Consider the following 16,270-nt stretch of genomic DNA (forward strand, 5'->3'; position numbering starts at 1 on the left):
TCTCTTCCCTAACACCGACCCCTCTCCTCCAGCTCCTGCTCCTTGGAAGTGCCCTGAGAAATCCCTTCGCAATGCCATAGTACCCCTCTTTTGCTCCCTGTACACCCTCTCTACCAGGTGGTTGTCAGTGCATTGTCTAGAAGTTTCTCCAGATGTCTAACATAAGCTTGGACCTTTTTATACCTCCACCACTCAACTGTACAGTCAAGGACAATGTTCCTTTTCTTTTTTTAATATTATTTTTTTAATTGGACAAAATACCTTTATTCCATTCATTTGTTTTTATGGGGTGCTGAGGATCCAACTCATGGACCTGTGCATGCTAAGCAAATGCTTTACCACTGAGCCACAACCCCAGCCCCCAATGTTTCTTTTCTTTATCTCCACCATAGAAAAGGGTCGTCAGTGGAGTAGATAGATACCCAGTACTGTGGACAGTACTCGTGGTCAGCGTCACCAGTTCACTCTCTGCCTGGTGAATAAACAAATGTTATGTTTTAACAATAAAGTGCATTCCAGGGAAGAAGCAGCCAGGCTACAGAGAAGTCAGAGAGAAGATGATGGTCTTCTGGGTCTCTCTCGCCTCTTTTTCATGGCTACCCAAAGCCCACCCTCTAGAACCTAGACCCTGACTCCTTTTCTGCTCTGTAGTATCCACTCTCTGACTTAAGTCCTAACACGGCCATTTCAAATGCAGAAACCCAGTGTGATTCCCCAAGCCTGCAATCCCAGCAACTTGGGAGGCTGAGGCAGGAGACGGCAAAAGGGAGGCCAGCCTCAGCAACCTAATGAGACCCTATCTCAGAATAAAAAATTAAAAGGGCTGAGGATGTAGCTCAGTAGTAAAGTGCCTCTGGGTTTCATCCCTAGTACCAAAAAAGAAAAGAGAGAAAAGGAGGAGGGAAAAAAAAAAAACTTTATCATGGACACTTTTCAGAGCCCAAGTTCTGTATAGATTAGGGAAAGATCATTAATCAAACCTGTCAGTCTGCTAACCAGAGTCCTTAATGGCAGAGTCAAGGCGTCAGGACCAGCCATTCAGCTCTGCTTTTCCAAAGTCTGACCCTCATGCTCCCCAGCCCCCACCTCAGTTTCCCAAGGAAGCAGCTCCCGGGCCTCTGGCGCCCTCCTGGGTCCCCCGCTCAGAGACCTCCCGCTCTTCTGAACCATCATCTGCCCTGATGGCTGTCAGCCCCCACCCAGCTCACAACCCTCCCAAGTGTCCTCACTTTCTTTACCATCTCGGATCTCCTGACCCCACAGGACTGACATCAGTGGCCTGCGGGCAGTTACGAGGTCATTATTTCTTGGCAAATGAGTTTCACTTAGCAACACAGCAGGAAAAAGGAGCACTTTGGAAAAAGTCAAATGCATAGAAGCAGAGAAGGATGGTGGTTGCCAGGGGTTGGGGAAATGGGAAGCTGTTGGTCACAGGGTGCAAACTTTCAGTTATAAGATGACTTAAGTGCTGAGGAATAAAATGAGCAGCATGGTGACTGGAGTTAAATAACACTGGGCTATACGCTTGAAATTTACTAAGGGTAGGTCTTCAGTGTTCTCCCCACCACCACCACCCACCACTCACACACCCCCGCCCCCCACACACACACCCCACACCACACACCACACACCCCCCCACACACACACACGAAAACTCTGTGAGAGATGTCGTCACTCATTGGATTGTGATAATCATTTCACAACATACACATCTATCAAATCATGTTGTACATCAAATATGTACGATTTTGTCAATTATACATAACTCAATAAAACTTAAAAAATGGATATGCCCTTTCCACTAAAAAAAAAGAAAAATGGAGGAATTTGAAGTCAGACAAACTTAAGACGAAGTTATGGCTTTGCCACTTACCAACTGTTGACTTAGAGTCACTTTTAAACTCTTTCAACTTCAGCTACTATCTGATTGACAGGTCATGGTAAGAAATGAGAGAGCTTATATAATGCCTCTAGCCCATGTCGAGTTCTTGATAAGCTTAGTTCACCAACACCAATGGAGTCGTGGAAATCAAGTTCATGTTTATGAAATAGGGAATAATCCCTATTGTGTGCACACACACACACAAAATTTCCCCATCTTTTTCCCCAAAAGAACAGTAGCATATTTTTATTCATCTATTTTATTTTTTCTCTTTAGATATACATGACAATAGAGCATATTTTGACATATTGTACATACATGGAGTATAACTTATTTAATTAGGATCCCATTCTTGTAGTTGGACATGATGTGGAGTTACACTGGTTTTGTATTCACATACGAACATAGGAAAGTTCTGTCCGATTCATTCTACCATCTTTCCTATTCCCATGCCCCTCCCTTCCCTTCATTCCTCTTTGTCTAATCCAGTGAACTTCTCTTCTTTTCCCACCCACCCAACTCCCCGCTACTTATTGTGAGTTAGCATCTGCATATCAGAAAGAATATTCAGCCTTTGGTTTGGGGGATTGGCTTATTTCACTCAGCATGATAGTCTCCAGTTCCACTCATTTACTGGCAAATGCCATCAGTTCATTCTTCTTTATGATTGAGTAATATTCCATTGTGTATATATACCCCCAGTGGACTTAAAAACAGTAGCATATTTAAACTTCATCTTGCCTTATACTTACTTCCAAGCTATGGAAACAGAATTTTACTTAAAGCCACACACATTTCAAGCAGTTTTGCTACTGAACTGCAAGGTAGTTTTCTAATTCTCTTTTTCAAAATATATGAAGATAAATTTGAGACTAGAGTGGAGCTCTTCCTCATGAGGCATAGATAGGAAGTGCCTCATTTCTAGAGAACAGGGCATGTCCACAACACTTCAGTCACTGTCTCCAAAGCACAGGCTGACACGACAACTAGACTCACCAGGGGGCAGCCAGCTGGCAGGACCCTGTTACCCAGTCCTTTGGAAGCAGCCCAAGCCAGCTTAGCTTCAGGGAACCCTGTGCGTTTCAGGTTCTGCAGAATTTGCAGCCTCTTTCTCAACTGAAGAGGAATCCAGCCTTTCTCTTCCGTGGGTCTGTCAGTCACCTGCCCTGCTCCCCACGAGGAGTCAGGACACACACATCCTGCCACCCAAATTCCCAGGCTTGGTCCAGATCTTGGGCATGGAATTAGACACTCAGGCTCTTCAGGGCTGCCACATCCATGGGCTAAAATCAACAGAGCAGACATGAGGGATCCAGTTTAGCCTGGCAGCAGGAGCCACAGTGTGCTGTCTCATTTAATGGAAACGTTGCTGGCCTCCAGATTCCTGAGTTAACTCCAAAACCCAGAAGTGCCAACATGACCCAGGCTGCTTTCCAACCCAGTGGATAGGCTGCATCTACCCACGGGCTTCTCCAGGCAGCCCACACGGGCACTTGGTCCTGAACGAGAACTCTCATAAAATAAAGACTCCAGAGGGGCTAGGCTAGGGAAAATGAGCATTTTTTGCAGAAAGCCTTGAGGACCGCTGCTTAGAAGTCTTATGTAACTGCTGAACACTACCCTCGCGAAACTGCTGTCGTTCAGCTTCTCCAGGGTGTCCACTCCAATGTCATGTCGGGTCTTTCTTCACCTGCCCAGGGGAAGAGCCAACGCAGAGTCCCAGCAGCAGGAGGGTGAATGAGACAGTCACCAAGACAAAAGGGAAACACAGCCCACCCTGAGCTCTGCCCCTTTAGCCCCACCCAGTCCTCAAGGCCTGCCCTTCAGGGCCTGTGTGGGCGGCTGGTGGGATGTGTGATTTCTGGCACCGGGAGTCAGGAGCCCATCTGATTTATTTAGATGTGGTGCCACCATTGGGTGGGTCTCCTAAGGTTTATGTGGCTTTCCACTTCAGATTTTCCTTTTGCTCTCCTCCCGAGAGCCCCTGCCAAGCCGCCTTGCTCCGGCCTGGTCCAAGCCAGCCCTAAGAATCTTCTAATTAAAGGTTTTCCTTTGACATCTTTCATGTGGCAACCGAGGAAACTCCAACGCAAGTCATAATCCCAGGACTCCAGCCCAGGTGATATCGCTGGGGTCTAGCCTAGGCCTTTCACCCCAAGGTCGTGGGGCACTAGCCCACTCCAAAAGTTGTCCACCAAAAAGCAGGGAGGAGGTTAGATGAGTGTCCTTGGTCACTCCAAAAGATCTGATCTCTGGTCTCCACATCTGCAGCCACTTTGGCCGTGGCTAAGTGGGTTTTTTTTCTTCTCCTCATCCTCAGATTCCATATCCTGCTGGACCCACCCAACAGCCCTTTAAATTGTAGCTGGGCTGCTCCTGGCCCTTCCAAGTAAACAGAACCATGACCAGTGGCACTGCTCACTGCGGTGACCCCCATCACCCCGGTGCTGGAGGAAATGGGCGCAGGACTCCTCGGCATCCACTCGGGGGTCCCCTGAGTGATCCAGGCACTCTGGGGCGATGACGTGCTAGGTAGGGGGCCGTGTGCGTGTCAGTGCATGTCAGCTCCTGAGGTGATGGAATGATCAAAGTGACAGTAGTGACTATGATTAAATGGCAGTTGTCATTTAATTGGTTGGTAATCTGGAAGCCATCTATTAAAGGAAGAGCTTCTGTGCTGGGGATGATTGACTGTGGAGGCTGCCCGGAGAGCGCTGCGGGAAACGCTAATGCTGTAATTAGCTTCCTCTGCCAGGGGTGAGCAGAGTCTTGCACGGGTGTGAGGGGGGAAAGTGGTGGCCCAGCCTGCACAGAGCTAGCCCTGCCTTTCATGTGCCTTCCAGAAGACTCCTCCTTCCTAAGCGACAGCACCCTCCCCACAGAAGGGACAGGAAGGTAAAGGCAGCGTCTCCGAAGTCCCTTCTAATCTTCCTGGGAGATGGGTCAGCCCTCCCCTCCCATGCATTCAGTCAGTCTGGCATCCGTGGGTCCTTTGCTCTCCATACTAGCTGTAGCCATCATTTCCTCTTTGTGGCCTTGGGGACATCCTTGTCACAGACAGTGTTCTCAAGGGTGTTGGATCTCTGAGCTTTCCTCTGATCCTCATAACTCTCCTGGCACTAGCCCACTCCAGAAGTTGTCAATCAAAAGCAGGAAGTAGGTTAGATGAGTCTCTTCGGTCAGTCCAAGAGATCTGACCTCTGGTCTTTTATGTTTCCCATTCCACCTTGACAGATTGTCCTGCCCCTGGCTCTGCGACGTCTCTCATCTAAATCCTTCCTCCTCCTTCCATTGGCCCGTTTATTCTAACCTCAGCACACACAGGTTGGAGTCCTTTTCTAATTATTTATGGGAGAATATGTTTGTGTGTCACATCCAAGTCCACCCCTGAGAGATTTCCACGTCTACAGAGCCTTATATCAAATACATGCAAACACATAGCCCCTCGCCTGTCCCTTCGCAGCCTCGCAGGCGCGTCCGTCCTCTCTCTCCATCACAGCCATCCCTTACCTTCCATTTCAAAAGTCTCTGCCATCAAGCCGTAGATAATCATCCCTCCCAGTCCAGCTTCCTGCCTGCCTGAGCGCCAGAGGTCCCCCACCCAGCCCTGAGCCTCCCTGTACGTTTAGACTCAAACTGTGTGTTCTGAATCCCCCTCCCTTTGGAACCACCCCCTCACTTTCCATCACTCCCTCTTGGTCTTCTTTCCTCCCCTCTTCTTTAGTCAGAGAAAACTGAAGTCTTGCATGAATAAATGTCTCCCAAAGAAAATATAATTTTGGCTCTGAGTAGGAAATCATTTTCAGCATGAATAACACAACCCTCCATCATTTGACTTTTGTCGATTTTTAAGCAATAGCTTCAGCAGCAGTCGGGTGTTTGGGAGCAGCCAGGAAAATAAGCTGTGGCCCACGTGCTCCAGGCTAAAGGCAATCTGACAGCAGGCCCGGGCTGTAGCTCAAACTCCCCTGTCCCTGTTTGTTCTCGCCATTCGGTTTCCATGGGACCCTGTGCTAGGGGTGGGGTGGGCTTCCAAAGTGCTGAATTATATTCTTTAACAAAATAAGGAAGTGGATTTTAGGATGACAAAAAAAATAGAGCATTAAGGCCAGCAGGGTGGCACAGGCCTGTAATCCCAGCAGCTCGGGAGGCTGAGGCAGGAGGATCAAAAGTTCAATACCAATCTCAGCAAAAGCAAGGCCCTAAGCAACTCAGTGAGACCTGTCTCTAAATAAAATACAAAATAGGGCTGGGGATTTGCTCAGTGGTAGAGTGCCCCTGAGTTCAACGCCCGGTACCAAATTTAAAAATGAATAAATAATTTTATATACATACATATATATATATATATATATATATAATAATTATTATTATTATTTTACACACACACAGAATTAAAAAATAAGAGGCCAACACATGTGAATTTAGATGCCTGATTTTCAGAAATCCAACTCCAAAGCTAGTTTTTAAAAACTGTTGACTGCGATTTCTATCAAAGTGCTCTTTGATCAGTATCAAAATCCAGAAGAGTTTATGCCTTTGAGTCTTATAAATATTTTTCCACCAGCCCACAACCTGGAAATGCAGTGTTGTGTTTGGAGCATCTCCTGTAGGTTTATGTGATGTGGCCCTGCAGCTCGGCAAGCCAGAGGCCCTCGTCATCATCCCTACTTTCTGGGATTCAGTGCTGGGACCTGTGGCTGAAATTCACTAAACACAAACAAGAGCTAGAAATGAGCACAGCAGGTCAGCACTCCGAGACCCTACACCTTGATGAGGAGCTGATTCTGACAGACCAATTTGGGACGAAAGTAGCATGTCTGTCTTTGTAGGACCTGTTAGCTAGTTGTCAACAAATTGTAGAATTTTTCTTTGCTCACCCTAAAATAGTGATACCTTCAAGGCTTGTTGCATTGTCATAAAAGCTTCTTGGAGTTGGAGTTCATCTCTAATAGTGGGCTGTTGAGTGCAATAACCTGTAATGGGGAGAAGATGGTGTTGAATTTTCTAAGACACGTCACGGAGGGGATGAACCCCCCCAGGAGCATGGTGGTGGAGGGCAGTGCCAGCCTGTTTCACTTCCCCAGTAGCAACACAGTCTAACAAAAGGGAAGACATCTGCCCACTCATTCATTTAAAAGACATCTAATTGTGCCAGGCATGGTGGCACAGACCTGTAATGTCAGCTTCTTGGGATGTCCACTAGTTTGAGTCCAGCCTAGGCAACTTTCAAGATTCTGTCTCAAAATAACTCATTTACGAAAAGGCTTGGGATGTAGCTCAGTAACAGAGCACTTGTCTAGCATGTGCCAGGCCCTAGGATCAACAGAAGACAGTTGAGTTCCTCCATGATACCAGGGACTGGTCAAGTGCTAGAAATACTGCTTCAAACAAAACTGACAAGAATCCTTGCCCCTAGGAGCTGACAAATTGTATAAATAATTAACAGAACTTATTAACATATCAAATACACTACGTAAATAGTCAACAGAATTCAGGGTTCTGGTTTTCTGTAATACTGTGAAAAAAATATAAAGCTTTGGGCAAAATAGGCACTAATTAGAGTCTGATCTCATGGGTGAATCTACTAGCAGGCCATTTTGGATGCCACCCACCTTGCCCTTTCCATCAGACCTACTCTCCCTGGAAAAAATCTATTGAGGAGCAGAACTAATTGCCTCTAAAAGCTGGGCAACCTTTACCTCCCCTCCTTTTCTGTAACCATGCAAATGTCATTCCCATGGAGGGGCAGAACCACCCGTACTGGTCAGGTTGCCCTTTTAATTCACACTCCTCTGCCCCCTTCACTGGTTCTTCATCCCCACCTGGCAAAGGGTGCACCATCTTCAGAATCCCTTCACATGAAGTCACATGCCCCCTCCTCCAGCGGTCTCCCCCCACTGTCCCCGACAGAGTGACTTTCCTGCCCCTCTTCCTCCCTGTCTCCTGGTGCTGGACACAACTCCCTGCAGCTCGCAGCAGTGTCATTATTTGTTCACTTTCCTTTCTCTCTGACTAGACTTTGAACTCTTTAAACACAAAGATCAAAGCTTTAATTGCCTTCTTGGGTTTTGCATCTCTGTCACATGCCTAGCACGGCGCCTAAGATGAATAAACACATCTTGAAGGAATAAATAAATAGATGATTGTCTCATTAGCAAGGTGAGCTTCAAACACTCTTGCTCCTAACACATACAGTGTGTGCTTCAGGACAAGAGCTTGTCACAGGAGAAAGAGCCTGCTTTCTAAATCCTCATAGGAAAAAGAAGTTGAGACATCGCTCTAATAAATGAAAAGTTGGGAGAAACAGTTGTTCATTAATGTTGTGAGTGACCCCAAATTGGCTGAGATCTGATGTATTAATACAATGGAAAAAAAAAAAGTCAAATGTGGACTCTAAATGGGCAGAAGGGGATGGATGGACAGGAGAAGTCTGAGACGGAGACCCAGCCCGCACACTTCAGCTCCTTGTGGGGTCCTTCCCACGGGCCTCTCTCTGTGGACCCCAGTCTCATGCTCCTTACGGTAGCCTTCCCTGAAGGCTCTGTAGGCATCTCGGCCTTGCTTTACCTCTTTCCCCTCAGACTAGGACAAGATAAGCCCCTCCCCATGGCCTCCCTGGGCAGGCACCTAGGGAGCCAGCTGCCAGGATTAAGGCCATCATACCATCACCACAGTTCACCTGTGATCCCCACAGTCAGGAAACCCTACTTGCAGAATACTTCTCTATGGCGGGAGGAAAGCTAATGCCATCTTCCTGGTCATCAGCAGGGTCCCTAAGTAATTCCCAATGCCACTTTCCCACATGTGCACTTTACTAAATTTTGAATCTTTGGTAATTGATGATTCTTATATAAGATGTTATGCTGCTGGCTCCAGATTTCTTAGAACTTTTAAGATCATTTTTAAAAATAATTGCAAACGAACTTCCTGAGCTTTACACTGCATATGCCTTCTGCTCCCACCGTCCACTCAGGGCAGACCAGGGGCTATTCAGGTTCTCCCAGGACTGACCGCCATTATGGTACCATGAGCGCTGGAAAACCTGAGTGGGCTCTTTCCCCACCCAGCTGCCCATTCACACCGTCAGCTCTGCAATAAAGCAGAGGGCAGAAGAGGAAAGGCCCTTCTCCTTCGTGACCACTTTATGAGCCATCCTCCACACCCCACCCCACCACTGCCACTACCTGGTTGGTAGAAGCCTTCTCTTAACCCCTCTGTGAGAGGCAATTTGGGGATCCCTAGGTGCACTTTTGGGGATCCCAAACCTCTACTGTGGTGCCCGTGGAGCACCGTCTTTCCAACTCTCCCAGACACACGCACGCCCTCTGATTCTATTGTGCAGTAAAAGCCCCCATTGTTACCACTGGGCACGGGCCAGGGCCAGGGGAGAAGTGGGGAATGAATCCTTCGACTCCCACGGGCTCTGCTGGTGAAAAGTGCCCGGTGTTGACATCTCTCGTGCTCAGAGCCCATCCTCAAGAGTCGCACACCAACCAATTCCCAGCTCCACTGGTTTCTGGAGTGTGCAGGACAGATGTGGAGACTGAAATGAGCCATGCCCATTTGCTTCTGATTGGAAAAGGGTGGAGTGTTGTTGTGTACCTCACCATTCAGACATTCTTCCTAGTGCTATTTTTACCACAGTAATGATTAAATTGGTGTCAGATGAGCTGGTCCAGTTCCTCGATGAGCCTGGGAGATGGAACTTAGCAGGGTTTTTCCAGGCAAAAGATGCTGTATGTGGCCCAGATGAGCGAGTCTCTGGAAACCTAGGCCTCACCGCCTCATGGCCCTGGACGGTGTTCCTGTGGCAATTACAGCAAGGCTCATATCCTGCCCACTTGGCTCCTACCAGATCATCTAGTAGACATATGTTGGGCACCATCTCAGTGCCAGCCATCCAACGAGACACCGGAGATTCACATAAAAATATGATCTTCTACCTTTGAGAAACTTGCATTTCCCCAGAAAGGATTGTCATGAAGGATGATGTCCACCCGACTGTACCTGCTGCAGGTGCCTGAGTAGGACAGAGTGCAGGGAGGATTTGTTTAGCCTGGGTTTGGGGACAGCTTTATGGAGGTGGCAGACTCAGCCAGGGCTTTGAAGATAAGCAGAGCTGCAGATGGAAACAGGGGAAAAGAACTTCCGGGCACAGGAACCAAGGGCTGAAGCATTTTTAAAAGTCTCTGAGCTGGGCACCCGTAATCCTAGTGGGATTGAGGCTGAGGCAGGAGGATCTCGAGCTCAAAGCCAGCCTCAGCAACTTAGCAAGGCCTTAAGCAACTTAGTGAGACCCTGTCTCTAAATAGAACATTTTAAAAGGGGGCTAGGGATGTGGCTCAGGGGTTGAGCACCCCTGTGTTCAATTCGTGGTACCAAAATATAATAATAATAATAATAATAATAATAATGATTCATTCAAAACCCAGTTGTGAAGGGGTCACTGAGGGGGCATCTCAGACTCACACCTGCACTGACCCTTGCCTTGGGAGACTGGGATGAAAAGGTCCTGGTGCAGGGGTGCCACCTGGTTTCTGACTCGAGGCTCTGTATTTTGAGCCCTGGGCAGGGCCTCACAGTGGGCAGGCTGGACATTGAAATGCTGAGACATCAGCTAGGGACTCCTGCCATGGTCTTGTGACAGAGAAGTTGACTCCAGGGAGCTCCTAGGTCCCTCACCAGCCACAGAAAGCAAGCATGGATCATTATGTGGAAACTAAGGGCAGAAATTTCTAGATTCGGTATCTCCCAGTCTGTGTTATAATTCCTATCACTAAATGCCTGGAAATTCAGGGTGACATTTAACAGAAAGCCAGAGTCGGGCATGACAGGAACCCAGGAGCCATGTGGCCCTGAGAGATGGCAGAAAGTGCATTTGCAGATGTCCTGCGGTCCAGGGCTTGGTGCTCTGGTTTTCATTTCCTCTGATCAGACATTCCAAACCCCATCCCCCATAAGTCACATGGACATGCAGGCACAGCCCTGCAGGGTGCAGTGGGTGTCCTGTGGCTGGAAGGGCCTCCTCAGTGGGTCAGCAGCCAGCTGGAATAGCCTGGGGCCACCTGTCTGGTCAGAGCCTCTCTGCCATGGGCCTCTTGGAGCCAGGGCTGGCTTTGCAGTCTGACTAAAGTGACAATGAAATTAATCGGATCCTGATGCTGTGACTGAGGCCATTTGCCTGTGTCTCCTAACAGGGATGAGAGAGGAAATGTCATTAGGACGCCAGGAGGCTTTTGAAATATTCAAGAGGGACCATGCTGACAGCGTTACCATCGATGACAACAAACAGATTCTGAAACAAAGGTAAGGCTGTCTCGGAGAGCAGCTGGCCCCCGGGAGGCAGGCCAGCCTACAAAATTTGCAGCTCTGTCCTTCCTAATCCGCCCAAGGTAACTTCTGTCAGAAAGGCACAGTGTTCATGGAGATGGGCAGTGAATCCTGTCCAACCTGGCATGATTGTCCTTTGCATGTGTGAGCCTCGTCAAGCCAGTACTGTCAGGGTGAGCAACTCTTAGGACGGGGCCAGTCGCCAACAGCACTAACTCTATATACAATTCTCATGCCATACATTAATACTTACTAATTTAGACTTTATCGATGCCTGTTCCAAAGGCAGGGGGAAAAAATCAATGGTCCAAGCTATATGCTTAGAACCCCAGGTGTTGCCGATGGCTGTCCTGTACTTCTTAGTCAAAGGAAATAGATGCACATCTCATGACTCAGGGCCTGTGGTACATTGTCTAGGCCACAGTTGGAGCAGACAGCTAAGATTCTGGACCCCAGTAGAAAAACTTTATAGATACATAATTTGCTGAAGCTAGTCTGTGAGTTAGACACATCTAGACTGCTCAGAAGACGGAGCTCCAGACTGAGAACTTTTATAGACCATAGGCATCTCTGGATCTCGGCACACAGTACATTTTCAACCAGATTCGTTGAATTAAAATGAGATCCAGGTTTGAGAGGCATCTGCTTCTTGATGACAATTCAAGGAAGTCTGAGAAGTAGGGGAGAACTTGTGGCAGTTTGAGTACCCAGCAGAGGGGAAAGCTTTAAAGGAAGGGTAGAGGGAAAGGAGGCCTAAGAAGAAGCAGAGAGAGGAGAGAACCAGGAGAAAGTGGTGTCCTGAGAGCAAAGAGGAGAGACAGCTCTGAGAAGGAGTGTGGTCGGTGGAGTCAGATGGTAGGAGGTGGGGCGCATCGTGGCATCTAGAAGACCACCAGGAGGAGGGCTGGGTTGAAGGATCAGGATGAGAAGAAATTGAGGGACTCGTGCATTCCTGGGCCGGGGTGCAGCTCAGTGGCAGAGCACTTGTCCAACACACCTGAAGCCTTGGGTTCCATCCTTAGCACCGAAAAAGAAAACGCATTCAAAAGTTTTGTACTGGATGAAAGACACTTTTTTGAAAAGGGGTGGAGGGGCTTAAGGAGAAGTGAAGCTGGTTTCAGAATGGCGGGGAGTGGCCAAGATTAGGCCACTGAAGCTAGCCAGTGACCAAGAGAGGTTAAGACACGAGGAGAGGCGCCAAGGCAGCAAGGCTTCTGGAAGACAGGTAGGAAGGGAATCCTAAGCTGGGGGGCTCAGCCCTCGAGGAAGCAGGAAGAGAAAACCAGTCAAGACCAGGCCAACGCTGGTGCACTTAGCAGTGGAGGGAGGAAAGTAAGTGACCTCTGTTTTCTCTGTGACAAAGAAGTTGGTAGAGTGACAGGCCTGAGGATGGAGATGAAGAGCCCAGGCAGCCGCCACAGGGAGTGGGCAAAAGGCAGGCAGGGAGGAGGAAACGCAGAGGCAGACAGCCCTGGGCCCAGGGCCCGGCCAACACGGTTCTGATGGCCATCACACTTGAGCAGGGGCAAAGATGGAATCTCTTCAGGACTCCAGGGGTGGTGACAGGGGTACGGTCATTCTGGAAAGCAGTCCAGCTGTCTCAGTCAAAAAGTCTGTAACCCTGTGACCCAAGAGCTCCCAAGACATGCTCTGCTGGCTCCCAAGGGGACAACGTGAGGGTGCTTACAGCCACGTTGCTGGCAGCCGAGGAGAGTGGACACACTCTGCATGCCCCTCACTGAGGCTATAGATGGGTGAGATCCTGGGAAACCCATGGATTAGCACGCAGCACGTGGGATGTGGACTAGATGGTCACACACCAGCAGAATCGAGCTTGACAGCACACCCCGGGTGGGAACACAGCTCCTGTCAATCACAAATATACACCCAGCACACAGAAACCCACGCTGCCATGTCCTTCACCATAGCGCCAGAGCTGAGCAGTGGACTTGAAAGGAAGGGAAGAATACATTAACAAAACCAGGGAATCGGGGAGGGAGAGAGAACGAATCTTGTGAAAGCTGAGGGCGCTCTCCCAAGCAGAGAAGGGCACAGGCACACACCTGAGCATGGCCACAAGGCCCTCACAACCTCACAGTGCTATCCCACCTGTAAGCCATGTCTCTGTGATGTGGCCAGCTAGACAGCGCAGAGCCCGACCCCTCCCTCGTCTGTCTGAAGATGAACATGTCAACCACATGACAACTGCCTCGTCCAGTCGCGACCTCCAAGAGCCCTCAGTTGTGTCCATGCCCGTGCGGATGCTTGGCTCACACCATGGCTCACAATCCTGGCTTCACACTAAAATGACCCGCAGAGCTCTCAAGGCCTTCCAAAACCTGGGCTGCACTCCCAGCTCTTCAGATTTAATTACTTGGGGTCTGAGCATCCCTTTTAAAAAGTAGGTTCCAGTAACAGCCAGATCTGAAATCCACTGACTTAGACTGTGGTTGGAGACCTTGAAATCCAGAACCTCAGAGGTAGTATCCCTCAAACTCTACAGATTAAAAAATCTACCAACTCTTCACCTTTTGAGGTGCATGCATTTCATTTGGTCCCTTGCCACATCTTCTCATGAGACCTTCAGGATCAAACGATTCCTGGCAAAGAAACAAAGCAAAGTTAGCCCAATCCCCAATGGATTCATATGAAAACTGGTCATAAAATCAGGTACAATCCCAAGAGGGGACACTGGAGGAGAACCAAGCTGCATCTGTAAGGAATTACACATGAAATGGCGCATACGGTTACTCTGTATCACAGTCACGATCATCTTACCAGGTCAATCTGAAAATGTCACCACTGTTGGGACAGTTGGGCATATTTAACTGGAAATCTTGGTTTTGTTTTGGTTTTTTTTTAGCTATGAGGGTACTGGAGTACTGGCTTTTGTTGATTCAATAATAAATATGCAAAACTTTTGGGGAAAAAAAACTCTCATTTGATTCTTATATGTTCAAGTTTAAGAATCACTGACATAAGAAGAACACATGCTTTGTCTTTCTTACACTACAACAGGCCTGGTGCCTGAATTAAATTATTAGATATTATATAATATCTAATATATAATTAAATTATTAGATACTATATACTCATAGCTACTTAAGGCAGGGAACCAAGAGAAAATGTCTTCATAATAAAAACATGCAGGAGGCACGTGATCCAAGCCTGCTGACTCCCGATCCGGGGCTCTGCCTGTGTGCGCATGCTTCCTCACAAGCCTGGCTGCTTTTAGTCGACACATATTTAAGGAATGCTTACCGAGTGTGAGCCCCTGTTCTAAGCTTCACCTGAGTCTGGGTCTATTTCCAGTGGGGAGTAGGAGGGTGGGGCAGGATGAGCATGTCATGGTCTCACCAAGGCTTCTGATCAATACAGAGCCAACCGAACTCTAGTGGTAGGGTTCTGACAACCCAGGCAACACGCGTTTGGGGCTTACGCTTATGGAGGTCACTCAGGAGGGCTGCAACACTAGTGATCCCATTGTGCCCCTGGCTGCCCTGCAAGGGAATTAATTAGACTCACCAAGCTTTACTCTGCAAAGAGGTTTTCCCAGCAGCAAATCAGGCTTTTTAAATCAAATGAAAAGTCAGGAGACCGGCCCACATTTTAAAAAATTTTTACATCTATTTAATGTTACTATGATACCAATCATTAAGGGACTATTTCATAGCCAGGGGTAGGAAAGTGCAATCCAGATCCTACTCTTTACTCAGGCTTGGTGCTTTTGTTTGCCCTCATGGAGATTATTCAATTATTAGATATTATATACTCATAGCTACTTAAGGCAGGGAACCAAGAGAAAATGTCTTCATAATAAAAACTGCACAGCCCGCGATCCAACAGCAGACACCAAAATAAAGCTCCCAGGTGATCAGGGTGCCCTGGAGGAAGGCTTTTCCAATAGCCCTGACCCCTTCCACTCTGCTCCTGGGTGGACATCTGTTGGCCAGTCCTAGAAATAGACACAGGCCAGAGGGGCTTGGCTAGGGAGGACACTCAGTCACTTCCCTGACTCTACTCTGTCTCACTTTTCTAACGCCCTCAGCAAGCAGGGCCCCAGCTCAGCCTCCCGTCTCCCCTTCTCACAGGGGTGACTGTGGTCTAATGGATTTCTGTGTTCTGATGTCTCAGTTGGCAAAATGCACAGAAGAGGGCCTGGAATTAATCACCCCCATTCAAAAGTCTCTCTAGGCCATAGCAAGCAGGTTCGAATGCCCCAGGTAGGGATTGGATTATTGGTGACCCACAATGCTGATTCTCTCCACTCCCTTGGAGTACAAGAACTGATTCCAGATTGCACAAGGGGAAAATGAATGGCTTGTGCATTCCATGACACTTAATAGAAGGGTTTTTCTTCCCTTTTTACCTGAATACTTTGCTACACGGAACTCTGGCCCCCAGTCTGGGGGCAGTTGTGCTGCCTATCTGTGACACAGAAATAAGATGTTGGCGTGTTGGTAGGATGTTCGCCCTTCAATGAACAAGAGCATGAGAGCCAATTCTTCTGAGAGATTTTTCAGTAGAGGACAATTGCAAATTACAGTCACCACATTTTCCAGGCATGACTCATCCTCATGGTGTATAATGAAATGGAGAGAGGCTGGTGACCCCTTGCTTGGCAAATATCAGTGCCCAGGCAACACACAGTGAAGTTTCTTTTGTGGCAAATCCTTCATACAATCTGAGTCCCCCAGACACCGAGTCTCAATAAATAGCAAAAGAGGCAATGAACAGGGAGATTAGCTGCAATGGGAAATAAAGGCGTTGATAATGTGAACTAAGCCAAGAAAAGCGCCCCTTCACTCAGTTGGATCCTCCCAACATAAAATAGAACACCAATCGAAAGCCAACAGGAACACTGGGCTGAGGGCGGAGGGGAATCTTGGGCACCATCTGGAAATAACACCGTGGCAAATAGGAGGTAGTTGGCTCCTATTAAGCTTCAGTTTTAACCTTTATTGTTTTCCCACTTGTTTTTTGTATTTACACCTTGTCTGCTGAACTAGAATTATAAACTCTGAGAGCAGAGATTAGATTAGAATCTCCTCAGCC

At 48.0% G+C, this 16,270-nt stretch overlaps 1 protein-coding gene and 1 pseudogene across 10 annotated transcripts in view; both read left to right on the forward strand.

The window, feature by feature from the left end:
- Kif6 (kinesin family member 6) overlaps positions 1-16,270 on the forward strand; it is a 390,004-nt gene that overhangs the window by 282,066 nt on the left and 91,668 nt on the right. For all 10 annotated transcript variants that reach the window (XR_013425183.1, XR_013425184.1, XR_013425185.1 and 7 more), the window contains one exon: positions 11,083-11,191. Coding sequence is in view for 6 of the 10 variants with exons in the window: in XM_040282597.2 (XP_040138531.2) it covers positions 11,083-11,191 (109 nt within the window). In the remaining 4 variants the exon portion in view is untranslated. The remainder of the gene's footprint in view (positions 1-11,082; positions 11,192-16,270) is intronic.
- Positions 13,756-13,934, forward strand: LOC110597491 (large ribosomal subunit protein eL39-like; annotated as a pseudogene).

The sequence above is a fragment of the Ictidomys tridecemlineatus genome, chromosome 8, assembly GCF_052094955.1.
Source record: "Ictidomys tridecemlineatus isolate mIctTri1 chromosome 8, mIctTri1.hap1, whole genome shotgun sequence".
NCBI classification, from domain to species: Eukaryota; Metazoa; Chordata; class Mammalia; order Rodentia; family Sciuridae; genus Ictidomys; species Ictidomys tridecemlineatus.